The sequence below is a fragment of the Ovis aries genome, chromosome 25, assembly GCF_016772045.2.
Source record: "Ovis aries strain OAR_USU_Benz2616 breed Rambouillet chromosome 25, ARS-UI_Ramb_v3.0, whole genome shotgun sequence".
NCBI classification, from domain to species: Eukaryota; Metazoa; Chordata; class Mammalia; order Artiodactyla; family Bovidae; genus Ovis; species Ovis aries.
In genome coordinates this window covers 24,100,656-24,118,891 of record NC_056078.1, presented here as the reverse complement: position 1 = coordinate 24,118,891, position 18,236 = coordinate 24,100,656, and the positions used below count along the sequence as shown (strand labels likewise).

Below are 18,236 nucleotides of genomic sequence, written 5' to 3'. Positions count from 1 at the left end.
TATTTGCCATGAAGTGATGGGACCAGATGCCATGATCTTAGTTTTCTGAATGTTAGTTCAAAGCCAACTTTTTCACTCTTCTCTTACACTTTCATCAAGAGGCTCTTCTTCTTTGCTTTCTGTCATAAGGGTGGTGTCATCTGCATATCCTTCCTGGGTGACCTGTGACAAATATGATAGATTTTTCTTCTATATCCTTACTTTTTATTTGTGTATATTTATTTTGCTATTAGGTTCACATTCATTCCATGAACTAGTATATTAATCTAGGGAAGGGATTAGTTTTTCTCCATTTCTTTAGCCTCTGGCCACTAGTTCTAGATATTCTAGAACTGAACGTCGTAGAAAAGGTTGGTCTTTAAGTAGAGCCATCAATATTTACTATCAGTTGTGTCTAACTCTTTGTGACCCCGTGGACTGTAGCCCACCAAGTTCCTCCATCCATGGGATTCTCCAGGCAAGAATACTGGAGTGGGTTGCCATTTCCTTCTCCAGGGGATCTTCCCAACACAGGGATCGAACTCAGGTCTCCCGCATTGCAGGCGGACGCTTTAACCTCTGAGCCAGCAGGGAATTATCTGTTTTGTTTGTTTCCATAGCAAACAAACAAAACAGATAATTCCTACCTCCATGGAGCTCACATGCTAGAAGGGGGACACTGATAATAAAACCATTTTACAGGCTTCTCTGGTGGCTCAGAGGTAATGAATTCACTTGCCAATGTAGCAGACATGGGTTTAATCTCTGGTCCAGGAAGATCCTACATGTTGCAGAGTAACTAAGCCCATGTACCACAACTACTGTGTCTCGGCTCTTATTGTTGTTCAGTTGCCAAGTTGTGTCTGGCTCTCTGTGACCCCATAAACTACAGCATGCCAGGCTTCCCTATATTTCACTATCTCCCTGAGTTAGCTCAAACTCATGTCCACTGAGTCAGTGATACCATCCAACCGTCTTATCCTCTGTCGCTCCCTTCTCCTCTTGCCCTCAATCTTTCGCAGCATCAGGGTCTTTTCCAGTGAATGGCCTCTTTGCATCAAAGTATTGGGGCTTCAGCTTCAGAATCAGTCCTTCCAATGAATATTCAGGGATGATTTCCTTTAGGATTGACTGGTTTGATTTCCTTGCTATCCAAGGGACTCTCAAGAGTCTTCTCCAGCACCACAGTGTGAAAGTATCAATTTTGGGGGGCTCAGCCTTTTTTATGGCCCAGCTCTCACATCCATACATGACTACTGGAAAAACCAGTTGTGCTCTGGAAGAAAGTGAAAATGTTAGTCACTCAGTCATGTCTGACTCTTTGCAACCCCATGGACTGTAGCCTGCCAGGCTCCTCTATCCAAGGGATTCTCCAGGCAAGAATACTGGAATGGGTTGCCATTCCCTCCTCCAGGGGATCTTCCTGACCCAGGAATTGAACTGGGGTCTCCTGCATTGCAGGCGATTCTTTACCAGCTGAGTTAAGAGGGGAATCCAATATATATATTTATTTAGCACTGATAAGTACCATAAAAAAAACTAAGGAAGAGAAAAAAGAAGACAAAAGAGACAATGAGCTCCTGTTCCCTTCTTTCCTTCTGTTTTCCTCCTCCCTCCCTCTTTTCTCTCCCTTTCCTCCTCTCTTTGCACAGGGGCCCTAGCCATGAGATCAGATCCCCAGGGTTCAGTGCCACCTGCAGGCCACTGACCAGGCTGAAGGACACCAAACTGGGAGGATCAGTTCTAAGGCAAGAGGGCCACATTAGTGATTCAACTTAGCAAGAAGGCTGTGGGCTTCAGTGCTTGAAAATATCTAGTCACCTTGGTCCTGGGGCAGCCCTGCTGGATCACTGCCCCTCAGGACCCAGTGTCCTCGCCTGTAAAACAGGCACAAGAGTCACTGGTTCTCTCCCTGTCTCTTCCCTGCCCCTCCTGTCTCCCTCTCAGGCCCCAGGAGACTTGGCTCTTGGCTCCTGGCCTCAGGACGAGCACCTAAGACTCAGTTCCTGGTGTTGCCTTGCTGAGGCCCACAGAGTATATCTTACTCGTGGAGTGATTGGCATGGGCGGGGGGAACTGCCTCAAATTATGAAGGGGCTCCAAGCTCAGGGGAGGAGGGTGTATTTATCAAATAAGCCACAGAGCTGGGCTTCCAGGCCAGGCACCAACCTTCCAGGAGTCACTGGGTCACCACTACAGTGACCTCTGCACGCTCCCCTCCCCCACACCTCAGGGAAGCAGCACAGCTTTGAAGAAGGCTTTCAAGGACCCTCAAGAGCTCCTCATCCTACAGTTTTCCATCACCCCTGCTCCAGTGGTCTGCCTGTACCCAGTGAACTCTCTTTGATCACCCCAGAGCAAGACTCCAGCCTCTATGACCTTCTCTGAGCTCCTAAGGGCAGAACAGTTAGGAATCAAAGGAGAAGCAGCCAGGAAACCACCTGAGGCAAGATTAAAGGGACCAGAGAGGTTCATCAAGATTAAGGAGATCCAGCCACCACTGCACACATCCTAATCTTGTCAGCAACCTCACCCCTTTGAAACTTTGCAGAAGAAGGAATGAAGACTGTTACTGCCTTGATCCTTATCACATACCCTTGCCTGACTATATAATCTCTACCTAGGCTTCCATGGTGGCTCAAAATTAAAGGATCCTCCTGCAGTGTAGGAGACCCTGGTTCGATCCCTCCGTTGGGAAGGACCCCTGGAGAAGGGCATAGCAACCCACTCCAGTATTCTTGCCTGGAGAATCCCCACGGACGCAGGAGCCTGGCGGGCTACAGCATAGGGTCACTAAGAGTTGGACATGACTGAGCAACTGACACATATCCTCACCAGGGATGGAGGCACAGTCCTTGAGGCACTAGCCTACTATGTTCCCCCTTTACTTGGAAAAGTAATAAAGCCACTCTTTCCTTTTCGTTTTAAAAAAGGAAAGGAAGAGAATGAGTTTTGGTAGAGGTGAGGGTGAAGTGGGTTCAGTTCAGTTCAGTTCAGTCGCTCAGTCGTGTCCGACTCTTTGCAACCCCATGAATCGCAGCACACCAGGCCTCCCTGTCCTATATCTTTCCTTTTCTCCTTAGCTTTTCACTTCTCTTCTTTTCACAGCTATTTGTAAGGCTTCCCCAGACAGCCATTTTGCTTTTTTGCATTTCTTTTCCATGGGGATGGTCTTGATCCTTGTCTCCTCTACAATGTCACAAACCTCCGTCCATAGTTCATCAGGCACTCTATCTATCAGATCTAGGCCCTTAAATCTATTTCTCACTTCCACTGAATAATCATAAGGGATTTGATTGAAGTCATACCTGATGGTCTACTGGTTTTCCCTGTTTTCTTCAATTTGAGTCTTAATTTGGTAATAAGGAGTTCATGATCTGAGCCACAGTCAGCTCCTGGTCTTGTTTTTGTTGATTGTATAGAGCTTCTCCATCTTTTGCTGCAGAGAATATAATCAATCTGATTTCGGTGTTGACCATCTGGTGATGTCCATGTGTAGAGTCTTCTCTTGTGTTGTTGGAAGAGGGTGTTTGCTATGACCAGTGCATTTTCTTGGCAAAACTCTATTAGTCTTTGCCCGGCTTCATTCCCTATTCCCAGGCCAAATTTGCCTGTTACTCCAGGTGTTTCTTGACTTCCTACTTTTGCATTCCAGTCCCCTATAATGAAAAGGACATCTTTTTTGGTTGTTAGTTCTAAAAGGTCTTGTAGGTCTTCATAGAACTGTTCAATTTCAGCTTCTTCAGCGTTACTGGTTGGGGCATAGACTTGGACTACTGTGATATTTAATGGTTTGCCTTGGAAACGAACAGAGATCATTGTGTCATTTTTGAGTTTGCATCCAAGTACTGCATTTCGGACTCTTCTGTTGACCATGATGGCTACTCCATTTCTTCTTAGGGATTCTTGCCTGCAGTAGTAGATATAATGGTCATCTGAGTTAAATTTACCCATTCCAGTCCATTTTAGTTTGCTGATTCCTAGAATGTCGACGTTCACTCTTCCATCTCCTATTTGACCACTTCCAATTTGCCTTGATTCATGGACCTGACATTCCAGGTTCCTATGCAATATTGCTCTTTACAGCATCAGACCTTGCTTCTATCACCAGTCACATCCACCGCTGGATATTGTTTTTACTTTGGCTCCAACCCTTCATTCTTTCTGGAGTTATTTCTCCACTGACCTCCAGTAGCATATTGGGCACCTACTGACCTGGGGAGTACCTCTTTCAGTATCCTATCATTTTGCCTTTTCATACTGTTCATGGGGTTCTCAAGGCAAGAATACTGAAGTGGTTTGCCCATTCCCTTCTCCAGTGGACCGCAATCTGTCAGACCTCTCCGCCATGACCCACCAGTCTTGGGTTGCCCCACAGGCATGGCTTAGTTTCATTGAGTTAGACAAGGCTGTGGTCCTAGTGTGATTAGATTGAAAAGGAAAAGAAGAGAATGAGTTTTGGCAGGGGACAGGGTGAAGCGGGTAGTAATTTTAAATATTACAATTAGGAAGAGCCTCCTTGAGAAGCTAGCTGTTCAGTCTCCCAGTCGTGTCCAACTCTTTGCGACCCAATGGACTGCAGCATGCCAGGCCTCTCTGTCCCTCACCATCTCCCAGAGTTTGCCCAAGTTCATGTCCATTGCACCAGTGATGTCATCCAGCCATCTCATGCTCTGATGCCCTCTTTTCCTTCTACCCTCAATTTTTCCCAGCATTAGAGACTTTTCCAATGAGCTGGCTGTTTGCATCAGGCAACCAAAATACTAGAGCTTTAGCTTCAGCATCAGTCCTTCCAACTTCCCTGGTGGCTCAGGTGGTAAAGCGTCTGCCTACAATGAGGGAGACCCAGGTTTGATCCCTGGGTTGGGAAGATCCCCTGGAGAAGAAAATGGCAACCCACTCCAGTACTCTTGCCTGGAAAATCCCATGGACGGAGGAGTCTGGTAGGCTACAGTCCATGGGGCCGCAAAGAGTCGGACACAACTGAGCAACTTCACTTACTTACTTAGCTTCAGCATCAGTCCTTCCAATGAGTATTCAGGGTTGATTTCCTTTAAGATTGACTGGTTTATCTCCTTGCTGTCCAAAGGGTTCTCAGGAGGCTTCTCCAGCACCACAGTTCAAAGGCATCAATTCTTTGGTGCTCTGCCTTCTTTACAGTCCAACTCTCACGACTGTACATGACTACTGGGAAGACCATTGCCTTGACTTTATGCACTTTTGTTGGGAGAGTGATGTCTCTGCTTTTCAACACACTATATAGGTTTGTCATAGCTTTCCTGCCAAGAAGCAATCGTCTTCTGATTTCATGGCTGCAGTCACCATCTGCAGTGATTTTAGAGCCTAAGAAGAGAAAATCTTGTCACTGCTTCCACCTTTCCCCTTCTATTTGCCATGAAGTAATGGGGCCAGATGTCATAATCTTAGTTTTACTAATAGTTTTAAGCTAAATTTTTCACTCTCCTCCTTCACCCTCATCAAGAGGTTCTTTAGTTCCTCTTCACTTTCTGCCTTTAGAGTGGTATTATCTGCATATCTGAGATTGCTGATGTTTCTCATGCCTGTCTTGATTCCCCTTTTAACTCATTCAGCCGAGCATTTCCTATGATGTGCTCAGCATATAGGTTAAATAAACAGGGTGACAACAGATAGTCCTATCATACTTCTTTCTCAATCCTCAACCAAGCAGTTCCATACAGGGTTCTAACTGTTGCTTCTTGACTGGCACACAATTTTCTCCAGTTAAGACGGTCTAGTATTCCTGTCTCTTTAAGAACTTTCCACAGTTTTTTATGACCCACACAGTCAAAGGCTTCAGCGTAGTGGATGAAACAGAGGTAGCCAAAGATGGAGAAGCTGTATACAGTCAGCAAAAACAAGACCTGGAGGTTGACAAGCTTACATATGTATAAAATCTGAAGCAGGAGATTGGAGGAAGTTACATGGAATATCTAGGGGTAAAGAAGTACAGGTAGAAATAACAGCTTGTGCAAAGCCCTGGGAGAGGCATGCCAGGTATTTATGAGGAACAAAGAAGCCAGTGTAACTGAAGGAAGTTCTAGGCATTGAGGTCAGAGACATAACAGTAAACCATTGTAGGAATTCCCCAAGTGATATGGGAAGCCACCAAAGGGTTTTGGGATAAGATGTGACAAGGTATGCTTTAGGTTTTAAAAAACTGTTTTGATTGCCATCTTGGGAATAGACAGTAGGAAGCAATAGAAAGTAGGGAGATTATTTAGGAAATTAGTCAAGCTTTATGGACTGACAATGGAGTTGTGATTTAATGAAATGAGGAAAGGTTGCACGTATAGCATGTTTGAGAAGAAAGATGAGGAATTTAGTTTTTAATATGGTGGCTCAGTCAGTAAAGAACCTGCGGGCAGTGAAAGAGATCTCCTGCAATGCAGGAGACCTGGGTTGGATTCCTGGGTCAGGAAGATGCCCTGGAGAAGGAAAGGGCAACACATTTTAGTATTCTGGCCTGGGAAATCCCATAGACAGAGGAGCCTAGCAGGCTACAGTCCATAGGGTCGCAAGAGTTGGACATGACTTAGTGTTAAAACACCACCAGTGGCAAACAGATGCCAATTAGATAAACAAGTGGTGAAATGGGAAATATGAATCAATACAGTTGGAGAGTGAGTGGGAAGGGCTGGAGATTGGGAGTCATCAACCTATAAAAAGTGAAAGTTAGTCACACAGTCATGTCCGACTCTTTGCGATTCCATGGACTGCAGCCTGTCCCACTCCTCTGTCCATGGATTTCTCCAGGCAAGAGTACTGGAGTGGGTTGTCATTTCCTTCTCCAGGGATCTAACCAACCTGGGGATCGAACCCAGGTATCCCACATTGCAGGTGGATTCTTTATCAGCTGAACCACAGGGGAAGCCCCATAAACCTGTAAATGCTATTTAAAACTCTTATGGTAGTGGGTTAAGATCCCATGGACTGTAGCTCACCAGGCTCCTCTGTTCATGGGATTTTCCAGGCAAGAATAATTTAAAACTCTAAGGTTGGGTAAGATCTCTGAGAGTTGTGTGTAATAACATTTGTAGGTTGAGTAGTTTAATAGAGTAGCCAGCTGAGTAGAGAAGAAATAATTGGCTATTTAAAGTCACTAGACTTGTCAGTTATCATGTGTATAAACTTTCCATCTTGGACCTGGACTCAGTTTTGGAGTTGAGGGCCATTATGTGATAATTTAAATCTATAAGGTATGTTTCATTTGTAGTGGAAATAGATGAGAGGAGATACCAGTACAGCTTACAGGACAGGGAAAAAAAAACACAACATGTTAGGACTAGGAACCAGACAATTTTGCTAGTTATTTAATAAGAAAGCATAGATCTTTCTCTTTTTTGATATATAAAAAAATCTTATGGAAGTTTTTCTTTTTAATTGTAATAAAACATACTTCACAAAAAATTTACCATTTTAACCATTTTTAAGTGTACAATTCAGTAGCATTAATTACAATCACAGTGTTCTGCAACCATCCACACTTTCAGGGCCTTTAAATTCTTCACATTAGACAGGCAAATTATAAATAATGATAGCATTTTCTGGTGGAAATTGAGTATTAGGAAAATGGGAAAAAACAAGTTTGAAATCTGAACTCTTCATTAGTGATAAATATTCCCTAGAAAGACTTTGCCAAGGCTTATCCATAGAAAGCGAAATGGGGAACCAGTGTCAAAAATAGGAAAGGTTGGAGTAAATACTAACAAAAATCTTAATACTTTCTGAGAGGATAAAGGTTCAGAACAACTTTAGTCACAGTGAATAGGAATAAATTTTGGTCAACTTAGAGTTGATGAGGGATGCTCAGGAAGAGAACAGTGCCAGGTAAAGGGTGGTTTAAAAAGACAGTCTATAATGCAGTGGGACCAGGCAGAAGAAACTTGGAAGTTCCTGGGAGTTTAGGAGTTGGTGGGGAATAGGGCAGAAATCCAGAGCAAAGCAAAAGGCACAGATTCAGAAAGTCCTGGCAAAGCAGAAGTATTTGTGTAATTCCTAGGGCCCCAAAGAAAGAAGATCTTGCTTTAGCAATTATTCTTTGGCAGAGCTGATGGGAATGGAATTGAGCGACTGAACTGAACTGAACTGAACTGAGGGGGTTGATGCTGCTGCTGCTAAGTCACTTCAGTCATGTCCGACCCTCAGCAACCCCATGGACTGCAGCCTTCCAGGCTCCTCCGTCCATGGGATTTCCAGACAACAGTACTGGAGTGGGGTGCCATTGCCTTCTCCTAGTAGGGGGTTATGGAGGCAGAAACTGAGGCTCATTAAGAACTTCAGAGAAGGCAGAACTGATTTGGTGAGAAAGAGTGTGCAATGTGAGTACAATTTCATAAGTTCCTGGAAGGAGTGAAGAACCGAAATTTGGTTCTGAAAAGGTTCATTTTAGGGAGTTCAGAAGGAGCCCGATGGACGGTTACAGGACGGGAGAGAGCTTTCCGAGGCGGCGAGTTTGGAAAGGATCTTCTCCCCTGGCCATACTTCCCTTCTTCTGTCTGTAACAGAAGAGGCCTGAAAAGCGAAGCCAGAAGTAGGGATGTGGGGTGAAGCTGGGTGAAGGGGAGTCGCCCTGGCGTCCTGCCGGGGCGACTCCCCCAGCGGGCCTTGACCCAGGCCCCGCCCCTGGTTACGCCATCAGCCCGCGCCGCGCGGTGCTGCCCGTGGTATTCCGCCCCGCCCGCGCGGCGGTCGGTGGCCTGTCACTGTCTGCTCCGTCCAGGGCTAGGGCCCTTGGGTTGTAAATTGACGACCAAAGCTCCCGACGCGGCCCTGGTCCTGATGGCGGCGGCGGCGGCGGCGGCCCTGGCAGCCGCCGAGCCACCTCCCGCGATGCCGCAGGCGGCAGGAGCCGGAGGGCCCGCCGCCCGCCGAGACTTCTACTGGCTGCGCTCCTTCCTGGCTGGAGGTGGGTGACCCCCTGGGGGAGCTGGCCGCGCGCGGAGTGGCCAGGGCGGGATCCCGGGCAGATCGGGTGTAAGCAGCAGAGATGACATTCTTCGACTCTGGCTGCTCCAGTGCCCAGCCAGGTGTTTGCCCGACCTGCTGTAGTCTCTAATAATCACTGGACTAGTGACAGCAGGATTCTGGGGAGAAACGGCCCCGAGGATAGGCTGGGGATGTGAAAGGGCATAACCAGGCACCCATTCTTCAAAGCTGAATAGCAGGGAAAGGAGGGGAGCCCCGTAAAGGACCCCAGGATTTCAGTGAAACATGCTGGGCACTCCTTTTCTTTATAGAGACTGCGTACGATCGAGTGTAGAATTGGATTTTGCTGTTTGCTTTGCTTAAAAGAAAGCAAAAAAAAAAAACCAAAAAAAAAGGGCAGCAAATACTGGAAGACAGCTGTTTAAGAATGACTGGGAAATTGTGCAAAACTGTCTACAACCAAAACTGGTTCCCGTGGTTCTAGCAAACTGTACAATAGCTACTTGACATGTAGCTGGTGCAACCCTACTGTTGGTGTGAATGTGGGGCCGGAAGTTTCATGTTATCTCTCAGAAATTTCTTCTGCTTTCCCATAAAGAGAGATTTCAGTCTCTACCCTCTCTTAATTGGCTGGGTTGTCATCACTTAATTTTTAAGGCTGGGACTTTTTAAAATTTCGCATTATAAGCACTTGTAGAAAGATATGTGTACATTGCAGTAGTATTAATAATTATTTTGTTCTGCTGATAAAAACGGAGAAGGCAATGACGACCCACTCCAGTACTCTTGCCTGGAAAATCCCATGGACGGAGGAGCCTGGTAGGCTGCACTCCATGGGGTCAGGAAGAGTTGGAACCACTAAGCGACTTCACTTTCACTTTCATACATTGGAGAAGGAAATAGCAACCCACTCGAGTGTTCTTGCCTGGAGAATCCCAGGGACAAGGGAGCCTGGTGGGCTGCCGTCTATGGGGTCACACAGAGTCAGACACGGGACTGAAGTGACTTAGCAGCAGCAGCAGCTGATTAAAAGGTCATTATTTGTACAAGGAAATATTTGAGTGCCTGCTCTGTCTCAGTGTACATCAAGGAACAAAACAAGGATCCTAGAGTTTATATTGGTTGGGGACTTGTGGTGAGAAAGACAATGAACAACATGAAAAAAATAGGTTGTACGGTATATTAGAGATGACAAATGAAATGGGAAGAAGGAAAAAGGATAATGGGCCAAAAAATGGAGAAGCTAACTGCTACAGTATTAAATAGGATAATTTGTGGTACATCTCACTGGGAGAATGACACAAGCACACTTGAGAAGGGGAGGGAATTTAGCAAGTTGATTTCTAAGGTGGAGCATTCCAGGTGGAGAGAAAAGCTAAAGCAAATACTTCAAAGTCAAGGAGGGCCTTGTCATTCAAAGAACATCAGTGAGACCTGCGCAGCTGGAGCCAAGTGATATTGATGGGGCAAGGAGTTTAGAAAGTTAAAGGGGACAGGAAGTGAAGGGTCTTGCAAACCACTGTAAAGATTCTGATTTTTACTGGAGTGAAGTAAGGAGCCATTACAGGTCTGTAATAGAGAAGTGGCCTGATATGACATATTTCCAAAGGATCTCTTTGGCTGCTCTGTGGGGAATAACTGTAGGGATGTAAATACGGGAGATGGGGGGGGCAGTTTGGTGGTTTTTACAATAATTCAGATGTTAGATGTTGGGTACTTGAATCAGGTTAGTAGCAGGGGAGGTGGTGAAAAATTATGATAATCTGAATATGAAAAGAATACATGGTTTTCTGACAGGTTAGAGATAGGGTAAGGAAGAGAAGTCAAGGGGGACTTATTTTGGTCTGAACACCTGAAAGGATGAAGTTGAAACAGGCAGCCTGTAGTTGGAACAGCTTTCATGATAGTGGTGGGGAAAGATCAGGAATTCAGTTTGGGCATGTTATATTTTGTGATGTTGACACTGGAGTAGAGTCTTGGTAACATGTAGGCCAGGTTAGCAACTAGGACTCTCATATGCTACTGATGGTAATGCAAATTGGTACAGTCACTTTGGAGAACTGGCTGTGTGGTTATCTATGGGCATTTGTATACCTGCAGTTGATCCAGCTATGATCCAACAGTTCCACTCTGAGGTATATACCCAACATAGGTATTTATGTTCTAATTTTTGATATTCATACTATCCCTAAAGCAGAAGCAACCCACATGTCCATCAGTGTTAGAATATATAACTGAAATATGGTATTATCATAGAGTGAAATGCTAATAACACTGAAAATGAGTAAATTCCTGCCACATCAACGATGTGTATGACTCTCACAAGTGTAATAATGAACAGGAGAAAGCCAGATGCACTCACTACATACTGTGTGATTGTATTTGTATAAAGCTCAGAAACAGCCAAAGCTAAATTCATATTGTTGGAACGCAGAGGACATTTGGTTGTCTCTGAGAAGCAACAAATAGTGATTTGAGTATAAGAGAGGGACTTTTGGGAGACTGGTAATGTTCCATTTGCTTGATTTGGGTGACCTTTCTGTGGATCACGGAACTAAGATCCCATGTCCTGAGACTAAGAGTTTGCATGCTGCAATGAAGATCCCTTGTGTGGGACAGCCAAATAAATAAATAAGTATTAAAAAAGGAGTACTGACCTCAGAATGTAATTGTAATGATTAAATTTAAAAGTACCTGAAAAAGCCTAGGCACAGTGCTTGCAGTTGAATCTCTTAACCTAGTAACTCGTACAAAGGAAAGCATACTTGTTTTTTTTACTGATGATTAGCAATGGTCTTTGGCAAATATCTCAAGTTTAGTTGCTTAAAATGAAGATAAAGGCTACTTGACCTAACTCAGTGGACTTTTGTAATGATTAATTGAGCCATAAAGTAATATGATGAGCAAGATATTATAAAAGAAACTACTTATTCAGCAGATTCTAAATAATTTTTATATGGTTAATTCATAATGACTGGGAAGATAACAAACTATTCTGAAACCAAATATACCCCAATGCAAATTATTTTTAGTTTATCCTCAATTTTGAGTGACCATGACTGTTATTTCCATTAGTTCAGATAAGAGAAGCTTGACATAGAAGCTTACATGTGGATTTAATATTTGAGTACAAATAGGCAACTTATTTCTGGATATCTCAGAATATGGGTTTTATCACCAGTTACATGCTGAGCTATTAAGTAAATGTGTGTGGATTTGAAAAGATTTTGTCTTACATTTAAAAAAAATTTGTAAAGTAAGACTGCATTCATTCATTCATTGAGTAAATGGGTATTGAGTACCTGTTGAATGCCAGCCCCTGAACTAGTCTCTGGGGATGTGGTAGTGAAGCGACCCACGGAATTCCAGTACTCTTTTATCTTTCTTAACAAATATGTGATGATGAACATAATCATAGAAAAGGCACCAAAGGCTTTTTTGTAAAAACTCATTTGGTTGAGTGCTTGCTACATATAAGCTACTTCACAAAAGTGTCTTAGTCTGTTCAGGCTTCTATAACAAATATACTATAATCTGGGAAACTCATAAGAAAAAACTTCTTTTTCCAAGTTCTTGAAACCAGGAAGTCCAAGGTCATGGTGCCAGCAACTATCTGGGGAGACCCTGCTTCATCATAGCTGTCAACTTCTCACTGTGTTTTTACATGGTGCAATGGGCCAACGGTATCGCTGAGGCCTCTTTTTTGGGGGGATGGTGCTTGTGGGATCCTAGTTCCCTGACCTGGGATGGAACCTCTGCTTTTCTCAGAGGGAGCACAGAGCCTTATCCACTGGACCACCAGGAAAGTCTCTATGGGGCCTCTGTTATAAGGGCATTAATTCCATTCATGAGTGTCCTAATTACCTCCTCTAATACCACCTCCCACCTCTAAATACCATCACTAGGAATTAGTTTTCAACATACAAATTTTCGGTTCAATTCAATTTAGTCACTCATTTGTGTCTAACTCTTTGTGACCCCATGGACTGCAGCACACTGGCCTTCCCTGTCCATCATCAACTCCCAGAACCTACTCAAACTCATGTTCATTGTGTTGATGATGCCATCCAACCATCTCATCCTCTGTTGTTCCCTTCTCCTTCTGCTCTCAGTCTTTCCCAGCATCAGGATCTTTTCAAAGAGTCAGCTCTTCGCATCAGGTGGCCAAAGTATTGAACTTTCAGGATCAGTCCTTCCAATGAACATTCAGGACTGGCTTCCTTTAGGATTGACTGGTTGGATTTCCTTGCAGTCCCAGGGACTCTCAAGAGTCTTCTCCAACAACACAGTTCTAAAGCATCAATTCTTTGGCGCTCAGCTTGCTTTATAGTCCAACTCTCACATCCATACATGACCACTGGAAAACCATAGCCTTGACTAGACGGACTTTGTTGCCAAAGTAATGTCTCTGCTTTTTAATATGCTGTCTAGGTTGGTCATAACTTTTCTTCCAAGGAGCAAGTGTCTTTTAATTTCATGGCTGCAGTCACCATCTGCAGTGATTTGGGAGTCCCCTCAAACGAAGACTCACACTGTTTCCATTGTTTCCCCATCTATTTGCCATGAAGTGATGGGGCTGGATGCCATGATCTTATTTTTCTGAATGTTGAGCTTTAAGCCAACTTTTTCACTCTCCTCTTTAACTTTCATCAAAGGCTCTTTAGTTCTTCTTCACTTTCTGCCATAAGGGTAGTGCCACCTGCGTATCTGAGGTTATTGATATTTCTCCTGGCAATCTTAATTCCAGCTTGTGCTTCATCCAGCCTGGCATATTGCATGATGTACTCTGCATAGAAGTGAAATAAGCAGGGTGACAATATACAGCCTGGATGTACTCCTTTCCTGATTTGGAATTTCGAGGAACACAAACTGTATACAGCAAAAAGTCTTCATATATTATCACCTTAGAAGCATGCCAAGCTAGTAGGGCTGAACTGGATTCTGATTTATGTTAAAGCCCATGTATGTACTTTACTCTCATCAACATGTCTGCACAGTGGCATGTGGTAGGGACAAAATACATAATTGCTGGATGACTGAATGTAGTAGTGAAGGGACCCACAAAGTTCCAGTACTCTTGCATCTTTCTTAGCAAATATGCAGTGATGAAGAGCTGGACATAATCATAGAAAAGACACCAAGGACTTTTTTGTCTACCTTTTTATGATAGTAATAACTCATTTGGTTGAGTGGTTATTACATGTAAGGTACTTCACAAAAATGTCTCAATCTGTTCAGCCTTCTGTAGCAAAAATACTATAATCTGGGTAACTGGTAAGAATAAACTTCTTGTGCTGTAAGTGAATAACTGAATTTTATGGGTAAAATTTAGTTATTTCTATGAGAAGTCATCCAGAAGAAGATGTTTCAAACAGAGTCTTGTAGCTATGTAAATACCTCCAAGTATCTGTCCCATCACCACATTTAGCAAGATTCCAGTGTTCATCAGCAATTAGGGGGCAGATTTACACTCTTTAAACTTATTTTCAAGCCTGACATGCTCAATTATTAAGTTATAGAGAATGGGAGCCAATCGTCTTCATGTCTCTGCTTCTGGGCAGTTCTCTTTGTGGAGATCAAATGAGAGATTAGGGAGTTTGCTAGCTGAATCAGTTCAGTTCACTTGCTTAGTCGTGTCTGACTCTTTGTTACCCTGTGGACTGCAGCACGCCAGGCTTCCCTGTCAATCACCAACTCCCAGAGTTCACTCGAACTCATGTCCATTGAGTTGGTGATGCCATCCAACCATCTCATCCTCTGTCTTCCCCTTCTCCTCCAGCCTTCAATCTTTCCCAGCATCAGACTCTTCAATGAGTCAGTTCTTCGCATCAGTTCAGTTGTGTCTGAATTTATTTATTAGCCAAATTTATGTATTTATTATTTGTTTATTAGCCAAATAAATTTAATCATAATTTCTATTTGGAAAGAAATGGTATGCCATGGCTTCCTGATCTTTTCAAATTTTGTAGGTATTGCTGGATGCTGTGCCAAAACAACAGTTGCTCCCTTGGATCGAGTAAAGGTTTTGTTACAAGCTCACAACCACCATTACAGACATTTGGGTGAGTTGACAGATGCTGAAGATAAAAATGAAAATGTTATGCATTTGCTGGCTTGGTTTCTAGTTGTGAATTATAGTGGAAAGAGGAAACAAAAGGGAGTTTAAGTTTGGAGGCAAATTTACAGGAGATGTAGCTGTTACCATTTTAATATTTTCATTTGCGATAGTGGTTATGTAGTTATCATTTTAGGGTACTAATGTACTCTGAACTAAAATCTTTGAATCATTGAAGTAAATACTACATATTTGTTTATTGAGATTAACAAATCACATCCTTAACAGACACACGTAACAGCTTAGCTTGATTAAAAAAAAAATACAGTTAGTGATACAGATTAGGTTGTTCCTTTAAACGCTTAAGTGTGTGTTGTAGATACCTTAGGACAAACAGAATCCAGTGCAGTTAGTATATATTGATAAACTTGCATTGTTAAATAAATATCAAGTCCTTAGTTCTTCCTTACAGACATAAAAATCAGCTATTATAATTAACTTGGACACTCTAATATCATTGGTGGAAGTAAGAATTTTTTATAGCTCTATTTGGAGGGCATTTTGATAATATACATCAAAGTCTTAAAAAGATAGGTCCTCTTTGGCTTTGCAATTCTAGTTCTAGGAAGTTGTTTTAAGAAAGTAATCAGAAATATGCTCAAAGAGGTATATACAAGAAGCAAAGTATTATTTTTGTTGGTTTAAAATATAAGAGCCAACCAAAATGTTTAATAATAGAGAATTGGTTAAGTTAAATAATAAGCATTATTTAAATAAATAAGTAAGTCCATATTATAGACTCTTTTGCAATCATAAAAATTTTAAAAGAATTTTAACTGACTAGGAAGGATGTTCGTAATAGTTAAATGAAAAAACATTGCAAATGATTTAATGACATTGCATTTTATCTAAGTAAATGTCTATTTAGAGAAAATGCTAGAAGGAGAAATATGAACATTAAGTGCTTAATTTTCAATGGTGAGATTATAGGTAATTTTTTTTCTCTAAACTTATTTGTAATACATATTGAACATATATTAACTTTTAAATTAGAGAACAAAAGATTTAAAACAAAAAAATTAATGTGGACAGACACCAAGAAAAAAGTTAGGTCAAGGCAACTAACTCATAATACTCCATTGCTTTTGCAGTTTTATGCTTCAATGATGTATGCTTTGCATGATCTATCCATCATTTTACAAGGAAATTTAACAGTGAATAATTCAGTTATTTTAACAATTGGGTTTTTAAAACGTGATTTGATTTTTATTTATTGTGGCTCATTTTATTGTCAGTAAGTAAATCTGCTCTTTAAATTGAAAGAAAAAAATTGCTAATATCTCTGTGTCCAGGAATGAATTTATTATCTTTACAGTGTACTGATCACTCAGGTATAGAAAGAATCCGATCTTTGAAATTATTGAGAGACTATATATAAAACTGGAAAGGAAGGAAATGGTTTTCTTTTGTTGTCTAAATTGAGGATGAAAGGAGTTATATTGTTCAGTATCTGGTGGTGTTTAGCAATGACCCAACATATGAATGTCTGAGCAGTATTGTTTTATTCCTTTAAACTTCTCCCCATGCTGATGTATGTTGTTTTGTTTCCTGATTTGTAGTCATTAGGTTACATATTCACATTAGATTTCACGCTCTACAGGGCTGCATGCCATGGGTTGCAGTGTATCCTACAAGGCATTCAAAATTTGAAATAGAATTCCTGGAATGCAGGAACGAACGTATTGGTATACTTTCATGTATCTTTGAAATATACACCCCCTCCCCCCAAAAAAAGTATTAGTGGCTTTTTAATTTATTTGAAAAATGTTGGGCATTGTATTCTAGATGCCTCCCTTTTTACATGCATAAGGTAGTTTTTAAGCTTTGCTTAAATGTGAAAGCAAACATGATTTTTCACAAAGATGAAAAAGATACGCTATTGAATAAGACTTCCACTTTAGCTTCTTTTAAAAAGTGTATAGCATTACTTCCAAGGCATCAAAAACTTCTTTTTATTTTGAATCAAAATTAATCTGACCAAATGAAAAATAAGGGTTGTAATTAGAATTTCTTCTTCCCCAATTTGCAATGCTGCTGCTAAGTCACTTCAGTCATGTCCGACTCTGTGCGACCCCATAGATGGCAGCCCACCAGGCTCCCCCATCCCTGGGATTCTCCAGGCAAGAACACTGGAGTGGGTTGCCATTTCCGTCTCCAATGCATGAAAGTGAAAAGTGAAAGTGAAGTTGCTCAGTCGTATCCGACTCTTAGTGACCCCATGGACTGCAGCCTTCCAGGCTCCTCCGTCCATAGGATTTTCCAGGCAAGAGTACTAGAGTGGGGTGCCATTGCCTTCTCCACAATTTGCAATGAGTGTAAGGAATTTTTTTCCTGATCTTTGACCTCCATTTAACTTTTTATAACCAATGTGATATAAAAATAGGGAGTTGAATCATAATAGGCTTATTTAAAAATCCTCTTAATTTTGTTATCTTTATGTTTTATTTTTATTTTTTGAATGTATAATATTTTCACAAGTTCATAATTCATAAAGTATAAAAGCAAACATCTTTCTCCCTCTTTAGCCTTTCATTAAAATTAAGCATTTTTACAATTTTCTTCCATTTCCCTTCAGAGGTTATGTGTATATATACAAGCATATGCTTATATTTTATCAAATGTTCCTTGCAATTCTAGCTTGGTAAAAATAAGAAGGATATAGAAAAGGATCTAAGTAACACACAAGCTTGATATAACATAGACACAGAAGACGTTGCACCCTACAGAGAATATATATTCTTTCCAAATATGCTTATAACACATGCAAAAATTGGTTCAATGTTATACCATAAAGAAAAATCTCAATTTCCCAAAGTGGTAATAGTACAGACTGTAGGTTGAAGGAGAAGAAACAGTGTAATTATCTCAAGGAATATTTAAATGCCATTTGAAAACATTCAACATCCAGTGGTTTTTTTTTTCCCCTAGGTAAAGATTTTTGTGAAAAGCATATGGCTAAACTTGGCCTTTTAACAGAATTTGAGAGTCTTTGGCTTTTAACAGAAGAATTTATATAATTTAGATTTCTTTTTCAATTATAGATTTATGTTTTCTGTTCATTGTGCTTTTCTTGTGTCCTCTCCAGCCACCCTCCCTTGCTCTTTGTCTCCTGGTTTCCTCTTTTTTTGAAAATACTTTATCTATTTCACTTCTACTAATTATTTCTCTTTAAATATTTGTAACAAAGAGTCTTAGAG

The 18,236-nt window shown here is 41.6% G+C and overlaps 1 protein-coding gene across 3 annotated transcripts in view; it reads left to right on the top strand.

Moving 5' to 3' along the window:
- Positions 1-8,661: 8,661 nt before the first annotated feature.
- Positions 8,662-18,236, top strand: part of SLC25A16 (solute carrier family 25 member 16) — a 28,899-nt gene continuing 19,324 nt past the window's right edge. For 2 of the 3 annotated variants that reach the window (XM_015104396.3, XM_027962175.2), the window contains exons 1-2: positions 8,662-8,904; positions 14,894-14,986. In XM_015104396.3, the coding sequence (XP_014959882.2) occupies positions 8,778-8,904; positions 14,894-14,986 (220 nt within the window). In that variant the 5' untranslated portion in view covers positions 8,662-8,777. Of the gene's footprint in view, positions 8,905-14,893; positions 14,987-18,236 lie in introns of those variants that run through there. The other variant, XM_027962174.2, reaches the window with a different exon arrangement.